At 39.6% G+C, this 22061-nt stretch overlaps 1 protein-coding gene across 1 annotated transcript in view; it reads left to right on the top strand.

The window, feature by feature from the left end:
* The window catches only part of LOC117529027 (electrogenic sodium bicarbonate cotransporter 1-like), a 112423-nt gene that overhangs the window by 5689 nt on the left and 84673 nt on the right, over positions 1-22061 (top strand). Inside the window, exons 2-3 of the mRNA XM_034191717.1 lie at positions 8072-8145; positions 14761-14937. Of these exons, the coding sequence (XP_034047608.1) occupies positions 8072-8145; positions 14761-14937 (251 nt within the window). The remainder of the gene's footprint in view (positions 1-8071; positions 8146-14760; positions 14938-22061) is intronic.

Genomic DNA, 22061 nt, shown 5'->3' with positions numbered 1-22061 from the left:
GATCTCTTGCTCTAAGTGGACGGACACTAATTATTCATTTCCAACAAACCTGAGAAAGAAAAGAGTTTTGTTTCCTCAAAGGTGGACTGTGAATTTGAACTTTTGGCCATTTCAAATATACATATACACATATACACTCAACAAAAATATAAACGCAACACTTTTGGTTTTGCTCCCATTTTGTATGAGATGAATGAATGTTCATTTCTCTGCCATAAGCCGTCTCCAAAGGCGTTTCAGAGAATTTGGCAGTACATCCAACCAGCCTCACAACCGCAGACCACGTGTAACCACACCAGCCCAGGACCTCCACATCCAGCATGTTTACCTCCAAGATCGTCTGAGACCAACCACTCAGACAGCTGCTGAAACAATCGGTTTGCATAACCAAAGAATTTCTGCACAAACTGTCAGAAACCGTATCAGGGAAGCTCATCTGCATGCTCGTCGTCCTCATCGGGGTCTCACACACACACACACACATATATATATATATATATATACATACACACACACACACACACACACACATATATATATACATATATATATATATATATATATATACACACACACATACATATGTGTGTGTGTCGAGCCCAACCGATATGGATTTTTTTAGACCGATGCCGATAATGATATTTGGATGAAAAAAATGCTGATAATCGATAAATCGGCTGATTTGCCGATAGCCGATAAATCAGCCGATATATTTTTTTTTAAATGAATAAAATGTTCTTTTTGCACCCTTAACAAAAAAGGTATGAGCTAAAAGCTGAAGCTTTGTCCTCATATTGATTAACTTTATAACTTTATATTTTCAAGTTCAAAAAATGCAGAAATGCAATTGGAGCAGTTAAGGGGCTATTCAAACGGGCCAACTAGTAAGATATTACTCCTGAAAACGATCTTTGCCATATCATGTGAGGTAAATCTGCCCTACGATTGGATTTTGGAAAACCATGTGACGGAGAACCAATTCCGACTGGACACACACATTGCGCACATCATCACATATCTTCTATGAGGAGTACCAAGATGGCTGACGGTGGATCGAAAGTCCGCGGAGTTAACTTTTCAGTAAAAAAAAAAAGAAGAAGTAAGTTTCTATCTCATATCATTAAAAGTTATTTACAATTTAGTAAAGCTTGTTCCCAGCCGTCGTATACAATGGCGTCGGCCTCAGAGGGTTAATGGCGAACGGCAGTAATTCCCAGAACCCTTCCGGATGACCAGTGAATCTGAATGTTTCAACCTCTTAGCAGTAAATGAAAGTTTTTCATGCTAGAAATAAGGTCAACACAACGTGGGCTTAATAAAAAGCGTGACCGACGCAGTGAAGCACATCTGACACATTACTACATAAACTGAGTTAATCAAACTGAGTTGAACTGAAATGTGGGGTGAATGTAATCGCAAAGTTATTACAAAAAACATCCTTATAAACTTACTTGTATGCTTTTGTCAGCCGATCAGTGCAGTGTGACGGTGAACTACGGGGGCCGGTGATGAACACATTTAAGCAGGGGTGTAAGCAACTCTCAGTTGAATGGAGTCAGAGCTCCATCTACTGGACAAACGGTGCAAGGACATTTTACATTGCCGACACAAACATTATTTCAGTAACTGTTCTGTTTATGAGAAATTATCGTCGTTCTATCTGCAAAATTTTGTCCGATAGTGAGTATTTTGAAAAGGGCTTATATTGGCCGATAATATTGGCCGGCCCATATATCGGTCGGGCTCTATATGTGTGTGTGTGTGTGTGTGTGTGTGTGTGTGTGTGTGTGTGAGGTGCATTCCATTCAGTAGTGTCAAACCTTATTTTATTCCGTGGAAACAAATGAAGCATGTGAGCTGTGACTTGGTAGGGAGGTGTAGGGGACCTTCTTGTGCACATGTGAATTTTTTTTTCTTGCCCGCAGAGCACATCAGTCACTAGCAATTAGCCTTTGACTGAACACGCTTACTGAGTGTCTGTTGGATTCTCATTTGCTATAACATGACAGAACAACTTGAGCAAAGGCATTGCATTAAATTTTGCCAAAGGCTTGGTGATACTCAAGCGGAAACCATTCACGAGTTTTGACAGGTTTTTGGAGATGATGCCATGGGTGTAATGAAAATAAAAGAGTGGTATAGCCACTTAAAAAAAAGGGCACACATCAGTGGAGATTGATGCACTTTCTGGTAGGCCATACACAAGCCGAATTGACCAAGTGGTTGACAGAATATGGGTGACTGATGTGTCACCGTCCAAGATCTTTTGGACGAGGTGGGGTTGAGCACAGATTTGATACATTCCATTTTGACAGAGGATTTGTGCATGTCAAAGCTGCTGACGGTGGAGCAGAAGCAACCGTATCTGCAAGTCTCACAGAATATGCTGGACTGCACAAACAGCAACCCTGACTTCCTGAATACTTTCTTCACTGGTGATGAAACATGGGTTTACGGGTATGACCCAAGACCCAAATCTCAGTCAACACAATGGAAACATCCCATATCACTGTGGTTAAAGAAAGCACAGCAGATGCGCAATAAGGTCACATTCATGCTGACCATTTTCTTTGCCTCTCATGGGGTGGTGCATCATGAGTATGCACTAGAAGTGCCCATATATAATAAAGTATGATCAGGAGGTCCGATGTCACTTTCTTGATGCTGTGTACTGCAAATGATCGGATTTGTGGGTGGTGGAAAATCAAATCAAATCAAATCAATTTTATTTAAATAGCGCCAAATCACAACAAACAGTTGCCTCAAGGTGCTTTATATTGTAAGGCAAAGCCATACAATAATTACGGAAAAACCCCAACGGTCAAATCAACCCCCTGTGAGCAAGCACTTGGTGACAGTGGGAAGGAAAAACTCCCTTTTAACAGGAAGAAACCTCCAGCAGAACCAGGCTCAGGGAGGGGCAGTCTTCTGCTGGGACTGGTTGGGGCTGAGGGAGAGAATCAGGAAAAAGACATGCTGTGAAGGGGAGCAGAGATCAATCACTAAAGATTAAATGCAGAGTGGTGCATACAGAGCAGAACTTCAGTTTTATCTGAATTTAAAAGCAGGAAATTAGAGGTCATCCATGTCTTTATGTCTGTAAGACAATCCTGCAGTTTAGCTAATTGGTGTGTGTCCTCTGGCTTCATGGATAGATAAAGCTGGGTATCATCTGCGTAACAATGAAAATTTAAGCAAGGTGACAGCTCCGTCTTCACAATGCCCCTGCCTATTCTGCTCAGCTGATTCAGGCTTTCCTGGGAAACACAACAACCCTGTGAGTCATCAGGCTCCTTACTCTCCCGACATGGCTCCCTTTGTTTTCTGGCTGTTTCCCAAGATCAAAACAACACTAAAAGTGACTATTTCAGTCGCGAGAAGACATCATGTGGAAAGCGATGACACTGTTCCAAAAGAGGACTTCCAAAAATGCTTCCAGCAATGGCAGAAGTGTGTGCTGTCCCAAAGTGTCTAGTTTGAAGTGGATTATAATTTCAGACCCCCATGTGAGTAACTGAATTTTTTGTGGCCAAAGGTCTGATACTTTTTGAATGCATGAAGTATTTAATGAAGTTTAATGAATGCAATGCACTTTGTTTTTTATTTTGTGGTAGAAATTATTGTTATTATGACTTATTTGATCGTCGCCACATTTGATGTGGTCAGACACTTTCAAGAGTTACTGCAGTACCATCTGCTGGATATTTTGCTTAACATCCACACAGATGTAAATGAGGTGTGGAAGTATGTGGGCAGTGACAGTAACACAGTTTGAAATGCAAAGATTGATTTAGTCACTTGCAGTATTTGCAATGAATGTCATATGATCTTATCTGGCAAATGTTTGGAAACACACAAGATATGGAAATACTTGTCTGTTACATGACAGCCTACTGAGTGTGATGTTCAGTTCATACAGCAATGCAAACGTCTCTGTGCTTTACTTGTATCCCACAAATCTGTACGTCATGGTGGTCGCCCTGTTTGCACAGACTAACTGCTCTGCAAGCAGCCTGCAGCAAACCTGCAATCAGAGCTCCCCTCACTCACCTGTGTGGTCTGAATTTTTCAGAAAGCGTCTTCACTGTGTTACGTGACCTGCTGCATGCACAACATCACCATCGCCCACCCGCTGTTGCCATGTTCAGTTACCTGCAGCAGTAAATGCTGGAAAACAGCAAAGTCCAAAGCGAGGTGTGATACACAAAGTAAGATCCATAAGTCTCTGGGCCGTCACATTTTTTCTTTTTTGTAATTTTGCCCCTAAGTCACTGCAATATTGTTGAAATATCACAATCAAGAGAGAATTGAAGAAGACATGAAGTTTCAGCAACAATTTGCCAGAAGGGACAAGCAAGACTGGAGCCTAGATGGGACCTGTTTTCTTGTCTGATAATCCATCTCTTTTCTAATCCACCTATTTCTTTAACTGGTGGAGAAACATGCAGAGTTGTAAGATATATGCTTTTCTGGTCACATCCACAGAAGACTGTAACTCCTTCAGAGGTGACACGGGTGTCTTGCTTCTTTGCATTTTAAAAAACTTTGACATGTAACCACTCAAAAAACCCAAATAAATAAATAAATAAACCGTGCAACTCCCCCAAGGTCGAGCAGACGTTGGTGGTGCTGCTGAATAAAATGACCCTGGTGAAGTCTTAAGTCCTTAACATCAAAATGTATGCCAAATCTTGTCCCTGAAGTTGGATGTACTTTGTTACACAATCTGTCCTGGAGGGATAGCAGAACAGATTACTCCCAAAGAAATGACAATGCTGTGTGGAAAATTTGACCTCCTTTTTTTGGAAACAACAAAAGGCAACAAAAGTTAAGTACAGAGGCTAATCATTGTATTGGTATTGCTAGTGAATTTGGTGTGTAACCAGGCCGTACCTCATCATTTGATCTCAGCTCTGTTGTCAGTGTTAATACCTCTATCTTTCTGCAGGACAAATAAGAGATCCACAGGGGAAATTTAGATGAGTTTGATATGCAATCAGAGGAGCAAGTTGTCTTCCTAACTGTTTATTTAGGAATTTGTGTACACTGCTCTCAGACCCCAAACTGGCACTTGCTGACACCCAACAGCCTGTTTGCTTGCTAATGGAAGCTTTCAGTTTGTCTGTTGAAATTCTTGATGAGTTGGTCCTTGAGAAGCCCTGGCAATTACAGCTTGATGTAAAAACATGGCTGAAGCAGACAGTGGCAATACCAAGATACCTATGGTACCTATGTTTTGGAGGGAGAAGGCCAAGCCGATGCCTACATTTCACCTTCCAGATACATGGTTACTTTTTTGATTTGGAGATGATTCGGTTGCTTGCCTGGGTGATTACTGTGCAGGACTCAGCACAGTTAAGTGTGTCATGGGTCAAGTTTTGGTTTGATCTCCACGTTACTCTCTGTTATTACTCTACATGTCTCTCTCTCAGGTCTCTGGCTCCCTTTTGTGTCTTCTTTATGCACGGTCTCATCATGCATATTTACACAATAATTTGACAACTGACTCTAATTGTCCTAACTGTACAGTATTAGTGTCTTCCTCTTTTTTTGCTGGATAGTGGAGTGTTTTCCACATGTTTCGAGCATTTCTTGTCACATTTCATATGACTGATCTTCTGTTACATACCTTTGTTGACATCCTTTGTTCCAGATTTTTCTGTTGTTTTTGCTTTGGACTAATTGGTTGGTATGAAAACCACTTGTTCCTGAACCTTGCCTGTTTTTGGATAAATGTTCTGTTGCCTCCTGTTGAAAGACCTGTTTGGACTGATCTCCTGATAATGACCTCGGACTGGTTCCTGATATTGTTACTAAAGAATTTTGGACTCAAATCATCTGGTCTCTTCTCTGCTGGTGGGATCACACTTTGTACTTACCATTACATTGTGTTGTGGTGAATATGGCAACATGTGGCAGCAGCATATACTCCCACACTTGAACACTTGACCTATGTTTGGAAATGTGAAGTAGCCTGTCAATGAATCTATAGGAGATAGACTACTATATATATATATATATATATATATATAGCCCAGGGTTCAATTCTAGGTGTGATAGGGCTAACTTTCAACGAGTGTCTGTCCAGCATATATTTTTATCATCTACTCATGTCAGAGCTGGAGCCAAAATGTATCATATGTGGGCTACAGAAATATTTTAGGAGTTAGGGATGGAATCCAGGTCTGCCTGGGCGGTTGCCAGTCAGGGCCCAGGGCATTTCTGTGGAGTGGTGGATGCAGTACTACATAGCACCAATGCATGCATCCAGACCGGACTTGATCTGAGGAGCATTTTGGTGGTATAGAGCCACAGACATGGGTTGTTGTTTAGGCTGGCGGTTTCCATTACTGGCATTCAGAGAGCACTAACCTGCATGTTTTCTCTCTCTGTTTTACTAACAGCTGATTGGCTTAGTTAGGTGCCTGGTAGTCCTTGATTGGCTGAGCACACCTGAATGAGTCAAAGAACTGCTGACAGTTCAGGGGGAGATGAAAACATGCAAGTTTGGGGTCAGTGGGTTCAGGATTGCAAACCAGTGGTTTAGATTAACTTCATTTAATAATAATAATTAAAAAAAAATACAACTATAGGCTTGCCCATAAAAAAGTTGTGATTCTTCTAAATCCACATTTAAATGGTAGTAGTGAGTTTAATAGAGTATAAGACGTGCATGCATACATATGGGCCTGGATTGGGCTAGAGTGTGCAATACTTGATGGGCCACATTCCTTCTCCCAACTTTCCAGAAAGTTTAAACCAATCAGAGGAAAGTTAGATTGCGTCGACTGGAGGCTCTGACATTCTTGGGATCTTAGAAACCATGAAACCCAGATGGTGTGCAGCAAACATGAGCACACCCACGGTACCACTGGAAAAGATAGAGAAAATTCTGGTCTTAAAATTGCATGTGACTCAGAAAAAGGAATTTTTCAAGCCTTCCAAGTTTACAGTATCTGGTTTTGCAGTATCACTTTGAATGATCAAAATCACTCTGCTTAATACGTTTAATATTCAGAGTTAATATGGATTGTTTTTTTTAAGTAAATAATCACATCATGTGTCATCTTGTTTTTTTTTTTTTTACCAAAACAAGATAGAAATTGTTCATTAGACTAATATTTGGCTGTGACTGAGTGTGTGTGTCACTCAATAAAATGAATAGAAGTGATTATTAAGTTTGTGTTTTATGATGACCCAAATTTTTCTCAGTTGGGCACAAAGATGGTCTTTGAGTGATGATGTTCTATGATTTACTAACTTGAAGAATGAAAGTTTTACTCCTTATATTAAATAAATGTTAATGCATTATTTGGTTGAGTTTTTTTTTTTAATTTTGTTGTTAAATAAACTATACATTTAGAGCTGCAATAGTTAATAAATTAATATTTTATTAAATTAATCACCTAATTAGTGAGTTTTCTTTGTTTTTAGATATTCAAATGCTCTGATTTCAACTTCTTAAATGTAAATATTTTCTGATTTCTTTATTCCTCTTTGACAGTAAACTGAATATATTTGGGTTGTGGATAAAACAAGAAATTTGAGGATGTCATCACCAAACAACAAATAGGTTAATCAACAAATTAATCAACAGATGAATTGATAATGAAAATATGATTTAGTGATCCCCCTATGGCTGTCTTGTTGTTTCTGGACACACTATGTGCTGAATATGTTGGGGATTCAATTTGTTTACCTCTAAATAATAATTTTTTTATGACAACATATTTTCATGCAAAGTTGAGTTATAGGTAGAACTCATGATTTACTGTTAAATTAATGAAAGGATAATCCAGTAATCAGAAAATAATCAATAGACTAATAAATACAGAAATGTTAGATTAATTGATTAATAGTATATATATATATATATATATATATATATATATATATATATATATATATATATATATATATATATATATATATATATATAAATAAAATGTGTGTGTGTCTGGGAGGGGGTGATTGATTGGTTGTGTAATGTAATTATCCTGTAAAAATGTATGATTACATGTTGTCCAATTTGGTTATCCATAGTCAATATTATTGTCCACTTGTCTTGCAGAATGGAGGATGAAGCAGTGTTGGACAGAGGGGCATCTTTTGTCAAACACATTTGTGATGAAGAAGAAGTGGAAGGTAAGACCGGTGTTTGCTATCTTGCTATGATAAATCATCATTTATTTTCATATTTTTTGCACCCCATTGTGATTTCTCACCACTAAATATAAAAGAAATGGTTGTTCTGTAAATCATCTAATTTCATAAAGTTGTACCACAACAAAACTTGAATAGTTGTAAAAACAAATGGATAGAATCAATCATTAATAACACAGTACTCAGTAGTACATGTACCCGTTCTTTGTGTTATTGTTACTTTATTGTGGATAGTGGTTGTGCTGTATGCTATAGCTGTAGTTGCATACTCACTGAATTACCTTTCATTCCAGTGTGTGATGCTGGCAAAGATATTAGTCGGCCATGACTAGTATCATTGTGTCACCATGACAAAAAGTGTTAAAAAGTCACCATGACTTTTTTTTCCAATAAAAATCTGTCTTGCCAGGGTATAAAATACTCCTTAACAAGATCAGTATAGTCTGCAGTCAGGTCTAAGACACTACACTCTACACTCCCATCATGTAATTGTTAACTACACCCGTATTTGTCCATCAATGTGTGAATAAAAGAACTTTGGATCAACTTGGCAGAATGAATGAAGGTCAACCTCAGACAGAATAATTTGATTTAATTTAATTTCAAGCTCAAAATTTAGCTTCTATGCTTTATGCAGAGGATATATTTAAATAGACTATTTTGAGGAATTGTTTAATCACGTGCATATGGTTACCATTAAACACTAATATGGTGTACTGTTTTGTTTTGACTATAATACAGTCCTGATTATAGGATCCCCCCAGGCTATTGCAAGACACATTACTGGACAAAGACTTTTCAAAGACCAAATAAAATAAAATGCTTTTATTTGAAAATATTGCTCAGAAAACCATATTTTAATGGAAATCCCTCATTTCTTTGATGCTGCCACTTTTAGAAACACGGTAAGCTTTTCTGACTATTAGCATTTTAAAAACATCCCAATGTCTTCTAACATTATACTCTCACACTGTATTTCTTGACTGCTTGAGAGGTGCTTGATGGCATTCATCACTATGAACGTAAAGCCATAACCAGCCATAACCACTAAAACGAGCCATAACCACTAAAACATCACGCTTTCTCAACAGCACCTACTGCAGAGCCATTAAGCACCTAAATAGTTCTCCTACCCTGCACCAGCACCCTATGAAAGTAGGTTTTTATGACTATGACTAAGCTCATATACATTGTTGTATTTCTTTTTATCTTTTTATAAATTTATTTATTTAGCATTTTAGTGCAATATGTCCATTTTGTATCTGCTGCATACTGTACTACTGCGCTTAGCACTTTAACAAGCCACTGCTGAGTCTATGTTTGCACTTGACACTTTAACCTGACTCAGGTTAAGGGGGTCTATTTATTTTTTTTTTAATTCTTCAGTTATAATGTGTGTGATTTTATGTGGAGTATTGTGTGTATGCTTATGCTTTTTATGTCTCTTATTTATGAGCACACTGAAACAAATCCCTAGTAACTTGCATTGGTTGCATGGCAATAAAGTATTGAATCTTGAATCTTGAATCTTAAAGTTTGTAGCATAACTTCACCTCAGTTGCTGGTTAACTTCCCTGGGTTTTGAGGTCCTGTCTTTTCATGATAATTACTGTCTTTCTTTGTCACTGGTAATACTCATTTAGAATGGATAATTTGAGGAACTGGCTATAAAGCTACACCTGTTTGCTTTGAAACACTAATATAAAGACATATGACCTTTCTACATGTCACATGTCCCTTGACTCTGAGTCAAGGGTCAAAAGGTCAAACTCAGTGTCCTAAGTGTTTAGTTCTTTATCATGCATTAAGGTCACACAGACCGATAAGTGCCCGTCATGAAAGGTATTAACCTTCCATGATGGGCACTTTCCACTTTATACATACATACATACATACATACACATTCCAGTTTATACACTTTCCATGATACACTGCAGTGCAGTGTATCATGTGGGTCATGGATGCTTGCTGTATTGTTTTGCATCCACATTTACTTTGTGTATTATTATTATTCATATCCATATACATTTTCATATCCATATGTTGTATGGTTCCCATCACAGGTGAAGGTATTAATAGTACTCGGTTGTCTTATTAAGCCTTTTTTGCTAGCAAATAATGTATTCTGCTTACACACCATCAGGTAATTTCAGGCTGCTACCCTGTTTATTTAAAAAAAAAAAAAAAAAAAAAAAAAAGTGAGCACTGGTCCACCCCTCTCGTCGTTTTTTCATTGCGAGGAAATGGCGGAATGGTTTGGGCTTTGTTCCATCAGAATTTTTTCAGAAACTGTTAGAGACAGGCAGCTGGAAACCATTCAGAAAATTCACATGGCTTTCGGTAAAAATTTTATGGGCTTCACAGAGATTAAGGAGTGTTACTACCGCTTTAAGGATGGCCCACAATGGTGCACGACGCGCCGCGCTCCAAGCCACGATCGACAGGCTGAAACGACCATTTCATTTCTAAATGGATGGCTGTATGGATCCGGGACCATTGTGTACAATTTCTCTGGTTATCACAAGAGCTGGACATCAGCCATTTTCCGGCAGATTTCACTTTTAACAAGAGATTTTGTCATGGAAAGCCGCCCGGAGGCTTCGCGCGTCACGATGGGTTCGCTGATGGAGCGAGACAAAGAACGCCTCCGTTTTGGAGTGTCAGAGGACAAGTTGGGACATGCCTATCTCGGCGTTCAGTGCTTACCAGTTGAGTGAGTATAAGAGAAATTGTGGAGAGCTGGGCATGTCCCAACTTGTCCTCATCCGTGCGCCATTGTAGGCCATCCTTAAAGCAGTAGTAACACTCCTTAATCTCTGTGAAGCCCATAAAATGTTCACCGACTAACTAACAGTTTCAGAAAAAAATTCTGATGGAACAAAGCCCAAATCATTCCGCCATTTCCTCGCAATGAAAAAATGACGAGAGGGGTGGACCAGTGCTCACTCAAAGCCTGCCCACAGGTGAATGACGCAACCGACAGGCGTGAAAAAACTCACGCATGTGCACGAAGGTTCAAGCTTGGCTAACGTAAAAACATATGAATCAAATCCATATATTTTTTGCATAAAATAAAAAGGTCGGATACTTTTCTCAAAGACCTCGTATATATATATATATATATATATATATATATATATACACACACATACATACATATATACATATATACATATATGTATATATACATACATATATACATATATATATATATATATACACATACATACATACATACATGCATATACTCAACAAAAATATAAATGCAACACTTTTGGTTTTGCTCCCATTTTGTATGAGATGAACTCAAAGATCTAAAACTTTTTCCACATACACAATATCACCATTTCCCTCAAATATTGTTCACAAACCAGTCTAAATCTGTGATAGTGAGCACTTCTCCTTTGCTGAGATAATCCATCCCACCTCACAGGTGTGCCATATCAAGATGCTGATTAGACACCATGATTAGTGCACAGGTGTGCCTTAGACTGTCCACAATAAAAGGCCACTCTGAAAGGTGCAGTTTTGTTTCATGGGGGGGATACCAGTCAGTATCTGGTGTGACCACCATTTGCCTCATGCAGTGCAACACATCTCCTTCGCATCATCCGTGAAGAGAACACCTCTCCAACGTGCCAAATGCCAGCGAATGTGAACATTTGCCCACTCAAGTCGGTTACGACGACGAACTGGAGTCAGGTCGAGACCCCGATGAGGATGACGAGCATGCAGATGAGCTTCCCTGAGACGGTTTCTGACAGTTTGTGCAGAAATTCTTTGGTTATGCAAACCGATTGTTTCAGCAGCTGTCCGAGTGGCTGGTCTCAGACGATCTTGGAGGTGAACATGCTGGATGTGGAGGTCCTGGGCTGGTGTGGTTACATGTGATCTGCGGTTGTGAGGCTGGTTGGATGTACTGCCAAATTCTCTGAAACGCCTTTGGAGACGGCTTATGGTAGAGTCATGAACATTCAATACACGAGCAACAGCTCTGGTTGACATTCCTGCTGTCAGCATGCCAATTGCACGCTCCCTCAAATCTTGCGACATCTGTGGCATTGTGCTGTGTGATAAAACTGCACCTTTCAGAGTGGCCTTTTATTGTGGGCAGTCTAAGGCACACCTGTGCACTAATCATGGTGTCTAATCAGCATCTTGATATGGCACACCTGTGAGGTGGGATGGATTATCTCAGCAAAGGAGAAGTGCTCACTATCACAGATTTAGACTGGTTTGTGAACAATATTTGAGGGAAATGGTGATATTGTGTATGTGGAAAAAGTTTTAGATCTTTGAGTTCATCTCATACAAAATGGGAGCAAAACCAAAAGTGTTGCGTTTATATTTTTGTTGAGTGTATATACGTGTGTGTATATATATACATATATGTATGTATATATATATATATATATATATATATATATATATATATATATATATATATATATATATATATATATATATACACGTGTGTGTGTGTGTGAATAATTATATATGTATTTATTGTTATTTCTCTTCAGTATTAAGATCATATTGTCTTACTTACAATTTGTACATGTTCAGTAAAGCCCCTCTATCGCTCAATCATTCAATCATAAACAAAGTTTACATTATGAGCTTTTGACAAGAGCAGACATTAGCTTTGATTTAGCAGACATTAGCGTGCACGCTGACGTCCGTGAAATGTCTTGTAAATCACTCTAGAGGTGTTATCAGATTACAACAACAGGGTTTTCAATTTTAGAAGTGTTTATTGCTTGGTAGCTTTTACATAATATATGACAAAGAGGATATATTCACACACAAACATAATGGAGTTTGCAGCTAGCTACCAGCCTGTGACATCACCATGCTATCGTCCGCTAAATGTCTTGTAAATGACTTCAGAGGTGTTATTAGATTCCAAAAACAGCATTTTCAGTGTTAGAAGTGTTTATTTCTTGTTAGCTTTTAGAGAATATATGAGAAATATGTTATATAAACACATCAATGAAGCAATTTTAGAGAGATGAGCCACTGATGTCATGGTGCAGCTCTACTCTGATTGGCTGTCACCTCTGCCACTCAAAAAAAAAAGAAAAAAGAACTGAACAGATTGAAACAGAATGGGACATTTTAACCTTTTAAAATAGGTCAAGGTTAGCCATCTTTGAACTTGTCCAAGAATGTTCCCTGTGAATTTGAAGACGCTGGCAGTAAAAGGACTGGAGTTACGCTGATCACAGACGGATGCAAAGTCTTCGCAATACCTGACGGCCATATTTGATGACCTCGGGTAATAAATAAAAAGTAGTTTTAGTGTTAAATGTACGTGGATGGTTAACTCCACAATGATATTTCAGACAGGCTAATTGCTTAATGGTAATTAGCCCTTAGGTGTTTTTCTTGCACTACTATTGCTTATTTGCATATCCACACATTGCGCTTTTTGCAGTACTTTGTAGTGTTTTTTCCCCCCAGTTTTGGCATGAACTTTGGACTGAACATTTGACATTTGATAGTGATTTTGTGTATGTGTATGGTGCTTTTTTATATTGTATTGTTTTTATTGTGTCTGACTTTAGACTTTTAATTGGGTCTTATTCTCACTTCATAAGACAATAAAGAAATTCTGATTCTGATTCAGACGGTGTTTAAATCCTGTCCATTTCTGGCTGTCGGCTAAAGCCACAAAAGAATGTGTGTGGAGACGCCTACTTGGATTTACTCAGACATCCATGTGTTTGGCAAACCAACACTTAAGCGTGGACACAAAGAGAACTGCATCAGCTTTTGGCTTGATGTCAAACGGTGGGTCTTTGTACACAATAGTAGTTCTGAGACGTTTGTGAGACGGCGGTGGAAGCGTGAACTTTCGTGTGAACCTCAGGAGTACCTTGGTTTATCCACGAAAGCGAGTCTGACCTCAATGAGGTCATTGAAGATATCATTAAAACCCCCAAGAGATGCTAATGGAATGCATGGTTTACAAGACAGATGCACGGTTGCTTAACTCAGACCGATAAGCTCATCATTTGAGTGCTTGCTGTGTATCTCTGTTTCTCGCTCTCAACAATTGTTTCCTGAACATTTCCTGAACAAGGAAGTAGTTTTATCTAATTAACCACACCCCACAGGAGAGCGAGAAGAAGGTATCGAGAACAATCCTGTGTCTGTGTCCACTCGCATTACATAGATAAATGGATAAATGGTTTAAAAACTGTTGAGGTCTACTGTTCTAAAAACATTCTGGACTCACACACCATCCCAACTCATTATAGAAACTTTACATAATTTATTACCACCCTTGAAAATTGTCAGCTACCTATTTTGTAAACACAACCCAGTCTAGAGCCCATGGATCCCCACGAGCAACACACTAGTGATATACTAATATGAAGTCATTATATCACCATTATACTGACTGTATGACCTTATGTGATCTTGAAAGGCCAAACTTAAAGCTTATCAGAAGAGTTTTTTCCTGTTTCAGCAACAGAAACCAAAAATACAGACACTTGTACCCTTTGACAGGCATTTCTTATCTCATCACACTGGATTAAGTATTCACCACCCTTTAATCTGACCTACGGTGTTGGTTTTGTGTCGCGGCAGGTCACCACACCGTCTACATTGGTGTGCATGTTCCCAAGAGTTACCACCGGAGGAGACGTCACAGACGCAAGTCAAGCCACAAGGATAGACGGGAACGAAGTGAACAGAGTACAGAAGAAAACAAGTCAGACGGGGAGACCGCAGATGAAGCTGGTGCAAGCTTCGTCAAACCTTTCAGTAAGTTTGATACTAAAAACAAAAATCCAGCATACTGGGTGTGGTGTGTCCTTTTTTTTTTAGCATCAACACAAGTGGTGATTTCATCTCTGGAGACATCCACTGGCTGACAGCCAGCAGCCCAGCTGTCTTGGGGATATTTGCATCTTTAAGGATTTGGTATTTGATTGCAGTGTGGTGACATTCAACAGTAACTGAAGTTACACTCACATAATGAATGGACAAAGACGCTGCTTTTAAATTTATTTTAAAGGCATCATATCGTGTAAAATTGTTTGTCTACTGCTTTACAGTTAAATGTAGTCAGGGTATATGTACAGAATGTCTGTTCTTGTAAAATCTCATTTCAAACTTTTGTGGTGTCAGGATTTGTACAGCAGACACTCTGACATTACTGACACTCCATGTTGGAGACCAGTATGCCGCTGTCATCCTCATGGGGATACAATGTAGGACGAAGTGCACGTTATACTCTTAATCAAGAAAATACTTTATACAGAAATGTATATTGAAATACTGTATGCATGCTTGGATCTTAATTCTGATCTTGTCTCGGTGTGAAATCAAAAACAGATGTTGGCCAACAGAATGGAGAATTAAAAGTACTTCAGATTTTGATGGGTGTTGATTTCAGCTGACTATGTGAAAGTCCACCATGTGTTGAGTTTTGTGGAACCTCATCAAGTTGAAGCATTATTCCAAGCCCACTGGCTAAGCAACTGGAAGTCTTTGGTACTAGGATTGGCTCCCATTGGAATGACTTGTTAAATCAATTGTTACTGACAGAGCATCGGATGAGGTGGACTAGTTACATTGTGAGGGATGTCAGCTATGACATTTTGGCTATGTTGTGCACTTTCCTTGGCATGATCCAGCATGCCAATGCCTCAGTGTTGAGGACCCCTTGTAGGTTCTGGGAGGATGGGCTGGTGCCGTGAATCACCACTTCCAACATGCTGCAGAACCAACTTGGGTCCTAGATATCAAATACCAAGGCAAACAACCGATCCATCCTCACTTCTGTCTGCTACAGCCTGGTAAAATGCAGACATCCCCTTGGCCTTTTACAAGGGGGCATCTTGGTGAAGACCAGTACTTCTCTGAGGACCTTTATCTGAGTTACTGGAGACTTTCTGTTGGAGCCCAGAAACTAGAAAAGGCCAAAGCGAAGCCCATGTTTCACCTGAGAGATAGATGGATACATTTGGAAGGTGAGGATGGACTGGTTGTCTGCATGCGTAGTTGGCAACCAGGAGCCAGGGTGACGAGTGACTGCTCTCAGACCTGACTTGACTCAATAGTCTATATTAGCATAAACCGGAATGAAGAAAGTCCTTTAATGTAGTCTAGTTTGAGTTGATACATACTTCTGGTGGATGTACAAAAAATGTGAATTTGGAGAGACATGTTGACAAAACTAAAGCATTACCTGAGAGTCTCTTAGATGTTCGCAGCAGGTTTTGGTGTCAGTATATAGTAAATTAGCCTTAAAACAGTGCAGGGATTTCTTTGTCAAACGCTAAACAAACCCTGTCTGTGGGAATTTATTTTAGGAACACATTCTAATCCAGTTAAAAGTTATTTACAAGACATACAATTATCATTCCCCACGCTGGTGTTCACCATAAGATGGTAGCCTGGAAACTGGTGTACCATGAATGTGTTTACTCTTCACGTCACTATTCATTACACCGAGGGTACCCATAAAGGTATCACAATGGGTTTGAGATGGGGGGATGCAGCAGGCAGGGAGTTCCTGCCGAACTTATCAGGTCATGTTTGGACAGTAATGGCAGCAACACATGCTTCACGTAAAAGATGCTTGCTGAAAATGTATTTGCTTAAACAGAAACTATAAAGCAAAGAATTCCGATGGTCAGAACTAAAGTTGGCCATCGTACTGTAAGAGCAGATAAATTGGAAATGGGTTCCTGTTGACAAATGAGAAAAGATAATGGACAAGTTGTTGTTGCGTACAGATTAGGGTTGACGGTTAGGGTTAGGTGAAGGGTAAAGTTGATCCAATTGACTGACAGATACCCCAGATTGTGTATAATACTCATAACAATGGAGAAGTTCCAAAGTGACACATTTAGGTCTTTGTTAATTACTTAAAATTATTTACGACTGGGGCAGCATGGACATGCAAACGTACCACTGCCTCATAGCAAACCAAGAGAGTTCAAACCCAGCCTGGGTAAGGATGACTGAGGCTTAGTTGTTGGGCGTCATCTTCAATTTTTACAGGACCAAGACTGAAAATGGACAAAGCTGATTCATGAAAAGTTCTGTTATTCTGTCATTATTTCCTTCATTTGTCAGCAGATAAAAGATATAAAGTTGATTGCAAGTGTTACACATCTTTTAAAGTTCTGTTAAATGAATGAATGTGAAATATGTGAGTATATGTTGGTGCCCCACCAAAGAGCTGCCTTGGTTCCTACATGGCAACCAGCCAGGCAGACACTCGGTCCATCCCAGTCCATCCTGGACTGTCCCAGTCTGCTGCCTTCTGAACATGGGTATCAGCCTTGGCTGATGAAGTAACCTGTGAAAGACTGACATCCCATCCAGGAGGACTTGTTGAGTCTCATTTGCTTCACGCTATGGTAACTTGGGATAAGCAATGGCACCAAACGGCCTCAGGACCCTAACATACTGTTTGATTTGTGTCTTTGAGTCAGAACCAAGACCAAGATCAGAGTTACAGTACATCAGATACCTATCCAGAATAACAAATGAGGTCTTGACTAGCTTCCGCTCATTGATCCATTCATTATTTACACTCACTTAATATGCTGAAGGCTGCACACAGTGAAGTGAGGTACAGCTGTTACCAGTCCTTAACTAACCCGATAACAACAAAAGTGTAATTGAATAGCTTTGGGAAAGAAAATTAATTTAGGACAAGTCATTTTTTTGTATGGGATCCATGTTCGTGCCTCAAAATTTATATTTTTGGAATTGAATACAAGAGATTAGGATCCAGGAGAATCGGATGGGTGTCAGGAGGAACACAGGTTTCATCTTCCGGTGTTCTTCTCACATGCAGCAGCCGTGTGAAGCTGCCTGGTGTCATGATGTCTCTATGATTTGAACAGGTGAGATGATCCACGTTAATGCCTCTACCTTATCCATGAAATAATTTAAGACATTTCTTCTTAATTTAAGACCAACTTTGTGGAGTAGATCTGTGATGGAAGGGATGAGTATTTTCTGTTAAGTGTGATGAAATAAGATCAAGGGCAGTGGTGTTGTCTACATTTTTGAAGTGGCTAGACTATGTTTTTTGCCCGTCATCAACTCCGTGCGTTGCGCCCCGGTTATTAAAATTTTTAACACCATAACAACAAATAGATCTATACTTTCTATCTGATCATTTATATTCTATATTTGCCACTATAAATGTGAGAAATGTGTCAAAATGTAAGTAAGCAATTTGCACCAATTGCAAAATACAGTATACAACAGTAAATCTAAAAGAGTGATTAAAAAAATACAAAGATCAAATACATTTATTTTTTGGCATCTGAAAACCTAATTTAACAAAGAAATTTAATCAGGTCATAAACCAGGAATGAAATATGTTTAAATCCAGCCAAAAGTATCATATGCAAGCTACTGTGCATTGTTTAACAGTAAATAAGACAACTTTAAGTCACAGTCACTCAAAAAAAAAGTGACTGTGACTCCTTATTATTAAGAAAGAAAAGTTCTCTTAACAATAATAAGGAGCAGATTATTGCCTCCCAACTAAGTATATTGCAAGAGTTCACTTTTCTTCCCTCTATTTAGTACCGGATATGAGCCTGTACTGTCAAATTCAGCAGCTGCAAGATTCACCCTTCATATAATCTGCATGTCTCCACGTTGTTTGTGTACAGTTTAGACGCTGTTAAAAGCTGTTTCATTTTATATTTTAACAATAAATGAACGGATCATTAAAAATGTCCACGAATCAAAGTCAAAAGACATTTGCACAGGTGGAAGCTCTCCACTTATTGTGCTCAAATTCATATTTTAGAAATGACTCTGTCGTGATAACAACATTAAAGGCAATTACATATTTTGGCAAAATTACAAGTTGAAATGACCATTAAAAAAATTCATCAAGAGGTTTATGTCACAGAAATCCTACTTTACAATCACTGCAGTCATTGTTAAATTATTTCCTGTTGCATTTATAATAAACATTTGTATTTATTTACAGTGTCTGTTTAACAGTAATCAGAAATTCTGAGGTAACAAACAACAACAAAAAACATTTCCAAGGATTTTTCTTCAGAAAACTGCTCCATAAATGAGGAGTCCTGTGACACGTTTGTTTTGTACAGATCAGTGGTTTGTGTACCAATCCATTTCATACAGATCAGTGGTTTCTGTACCGATCCGTTTTGTACAGATCAGTGGTTTCTGTACCGATCCGTTTTGTACAGATCAGTGGCTTCTGCCACTAGTCTTCCGTGTTTTGGCCCGACGCGTCGTTCCTATTGGACAACGCAAAGGTACGTCACGGCTCAGAGCATCGAAAGTTGGATTAGATTGAACTTTGACGCGTCAGCCTGCTGACAAGCTGCAATGCGCGCTCCTGTTAGAAGTGTCGGTTTAGCTCAGTTTTTGACGCGACGCTTCTGATGCATCTAAAAAGCAATGCGCCTCATTAAAAATAATGCTTTTTAGACCGTTTTTTGATGCATTTGATGTGTCTAACGTATTCAGTGTGAAAGGCCCATTAGCTTAGTGAACAAATAAAAAAAAAACTAGCTGTCGTAGGCTAGCCCACTTACCAGCAATGCAGACAGTGCCAGGTTTATCTCCTCCACTAAGGGTGCAAACTTCATCAATCGGCCCTGAAGCAGCAGGTGGACGTTCTCGAAAAAAAATCTAAAACCGAGGCATGTTTTCTTTTCATTTTTTCGGGTAATAATCACCATCGATACTTTCTCCAGCATTCTTCTTGTTCGTGTGCGGCTTTTGCGCTGATTAGCTGGTAGCCCAGCCCCCATCTATCTATGAGCCAATCAAAACTCTTATCTAGCAGAGCAAGCCGGGGGGAATGGGGATGGGACACATACGGTGCACTCTGCAGTGATGGACGGCTGATGGCTGTCTTTTAAAGGGAGAAATAAAATTAGTCAATAAGCGCTCATTTTATTTACACCGTCACGTTCCCCGGGGCAATTTGAAGTGGGCAGACGGAAATTCTGGGTCTTTTTAGGTGAGGAGACGGCGTCTACCTGCGTTCCACGTAGACTACACCACTGATCAAGGGTATGTGATGAAGAGAGGTCTATTGTGTCAGAAGAACATACTCATTCTTTATTTGATAATGTCATCCAAACTGTGCCTTCAGTACCTTGGAGTTCTTCAGCCCTGATTGCCTTCTGTTGAATCTGGCGTCACGCTAATCTATTTCAAGGTCCAGGCAGCAGCACTTGAATAATCCTGTGAAGCTGTAATCCTCGTTGCAGGTCATGCAGGTGTAAACCTGCCTGAGTGCTTAGTCATCGGAAGATACCATGACATGATTGTTCCTTGAACATTAATCTCTATTTGCAAGAAGGAAATGTTTCTTAAATGTTGCTTAACAAAAGCTGAGTTGTGCCAACCATTCTTTTTAATAGATTGTCAGTAATTATGTCTGCCGGTTTAATTGCATTAGATTAGTAGGACATACAGGAGTGGTGTTGTTTGTTCTGAATGTCTGTCTTTCTGTCCCTTTATGAACAAAATAACTAGAATAGTTATGATCCTGTTTGGACCAAAGTTGGTGGAGCAAAGGAAAACGTGATTTTGATTTATAGAGAAATCAATTATAAGTCAAGGTCACAGAGAAAGGTCAAATTTTGATACGAACACTTCTACATAATTAGATATTTAGAATGGTTATTTAGATTAGATGAGACAGAACTTTATTCATTCCTTGGGAAGACTCCCTCAGGGGAATTGAGGTTCCAGCAGCATTGGACTTTAGCACACAGGGTAAGAAGCACACAGAGTATCAGAAGTAAAAGTAAGAAACAATTTGCAAAAAGTAAATACAAATATAAATGTCAATATTACTGGCTTATTGGCTACAACTGTTCCAACATTTCCCTCAAATATTGTTCACAAACCAGTCTAAATCTATGATAGTGAGTACTTCTCCTTTGCTGAGATAATCCATCCCACCTCACAGGTGTGCCATATCAAGATGCTGATTAGACACCATGAATAGTGCACAGGTGTGCCTTAGACTGCCCACAGTAAAAGGCCACTCTGAAAGGTGCAGTTTTGTTTTATTGGGGGGCAATTACAGTCAGTATCTGGTGTGACCACCATTTGCCTCATGCAGTGCAACACATCTCCTTCGCATAGAGTTGATCAGGTTGTCAATTGTGGCCTGTGGAATGTTGGTCCACTCCTCTTCAATGGTTGTGCGAAGTTGCTGGATATTGGCAGGAACTGGTACATGCTGTCGTATACGCCGGTCCAGGGCATCCCAAACATGCTCAATGGGTGACATGTCCGGTGAGTATGCCGGCCATGCAAGAACTGGGACATTTTCAGCTTCCAAGAATTGTGTACAGAACCTTGCAACATGGGGCTGTGCATTATCCTGCTGCAACATGAGGTGATGTTCTTGGATGTATGGCACAACAATGGGCCTCAGGATCTCGTCACAGTATCTCTGTGCATTCAAAATGCCATCAATAAAATGCACCTGTGTTCTTCGTCCATAACAGACGCCTGCCCATACCATAACCCCACCGCCACCACGGGCCACTCGATCCACAACATTGACATCAGAAAACCACTCACCCACACGACGCCACACACACTGTCTGCCATCTGCCCTGAACAGTGTGAACCGGGATTCATCCGTGAAGAGAACACCTCTCCAACGTGCCAAACGCCAGCGAATGTGAGCATTTGCCCACTCAGGTCGGTTACGACGACGAACTGGAGTCAGGTCGAGACCCCGATGAGGACGACGAGCATGCAGTTGAGCTTCCCTGAGACGGTTTCTGATAGTTTGTGCAGAAATTCTTTGGTTATGCAAACCGATTGTTTCAGCAGCTGTCCGAGTGGCTGGTCTCAGACGATCTTGGAGGTGAACATGCTGGATGTGGAGGTCCTGGGCT

Source organism: Thalassophryne amazonica, chromosome 17, assembly GCF_902500255.1.
Source record: "Thalassophryne amazonica chromosome 17, fThaAma1.1, whole genome shotgun sequence".
Taxonomy (NCBI): Eukaryota; Metazoa; Chordata; class Actinopteri; order Batrachoidiformes; family Batrachoididae; genus Thalassophryne; species Thalassophryne amazonica.
This window is presented reverse-complemented; position numbering and strand designations above follow the sequence as displayed.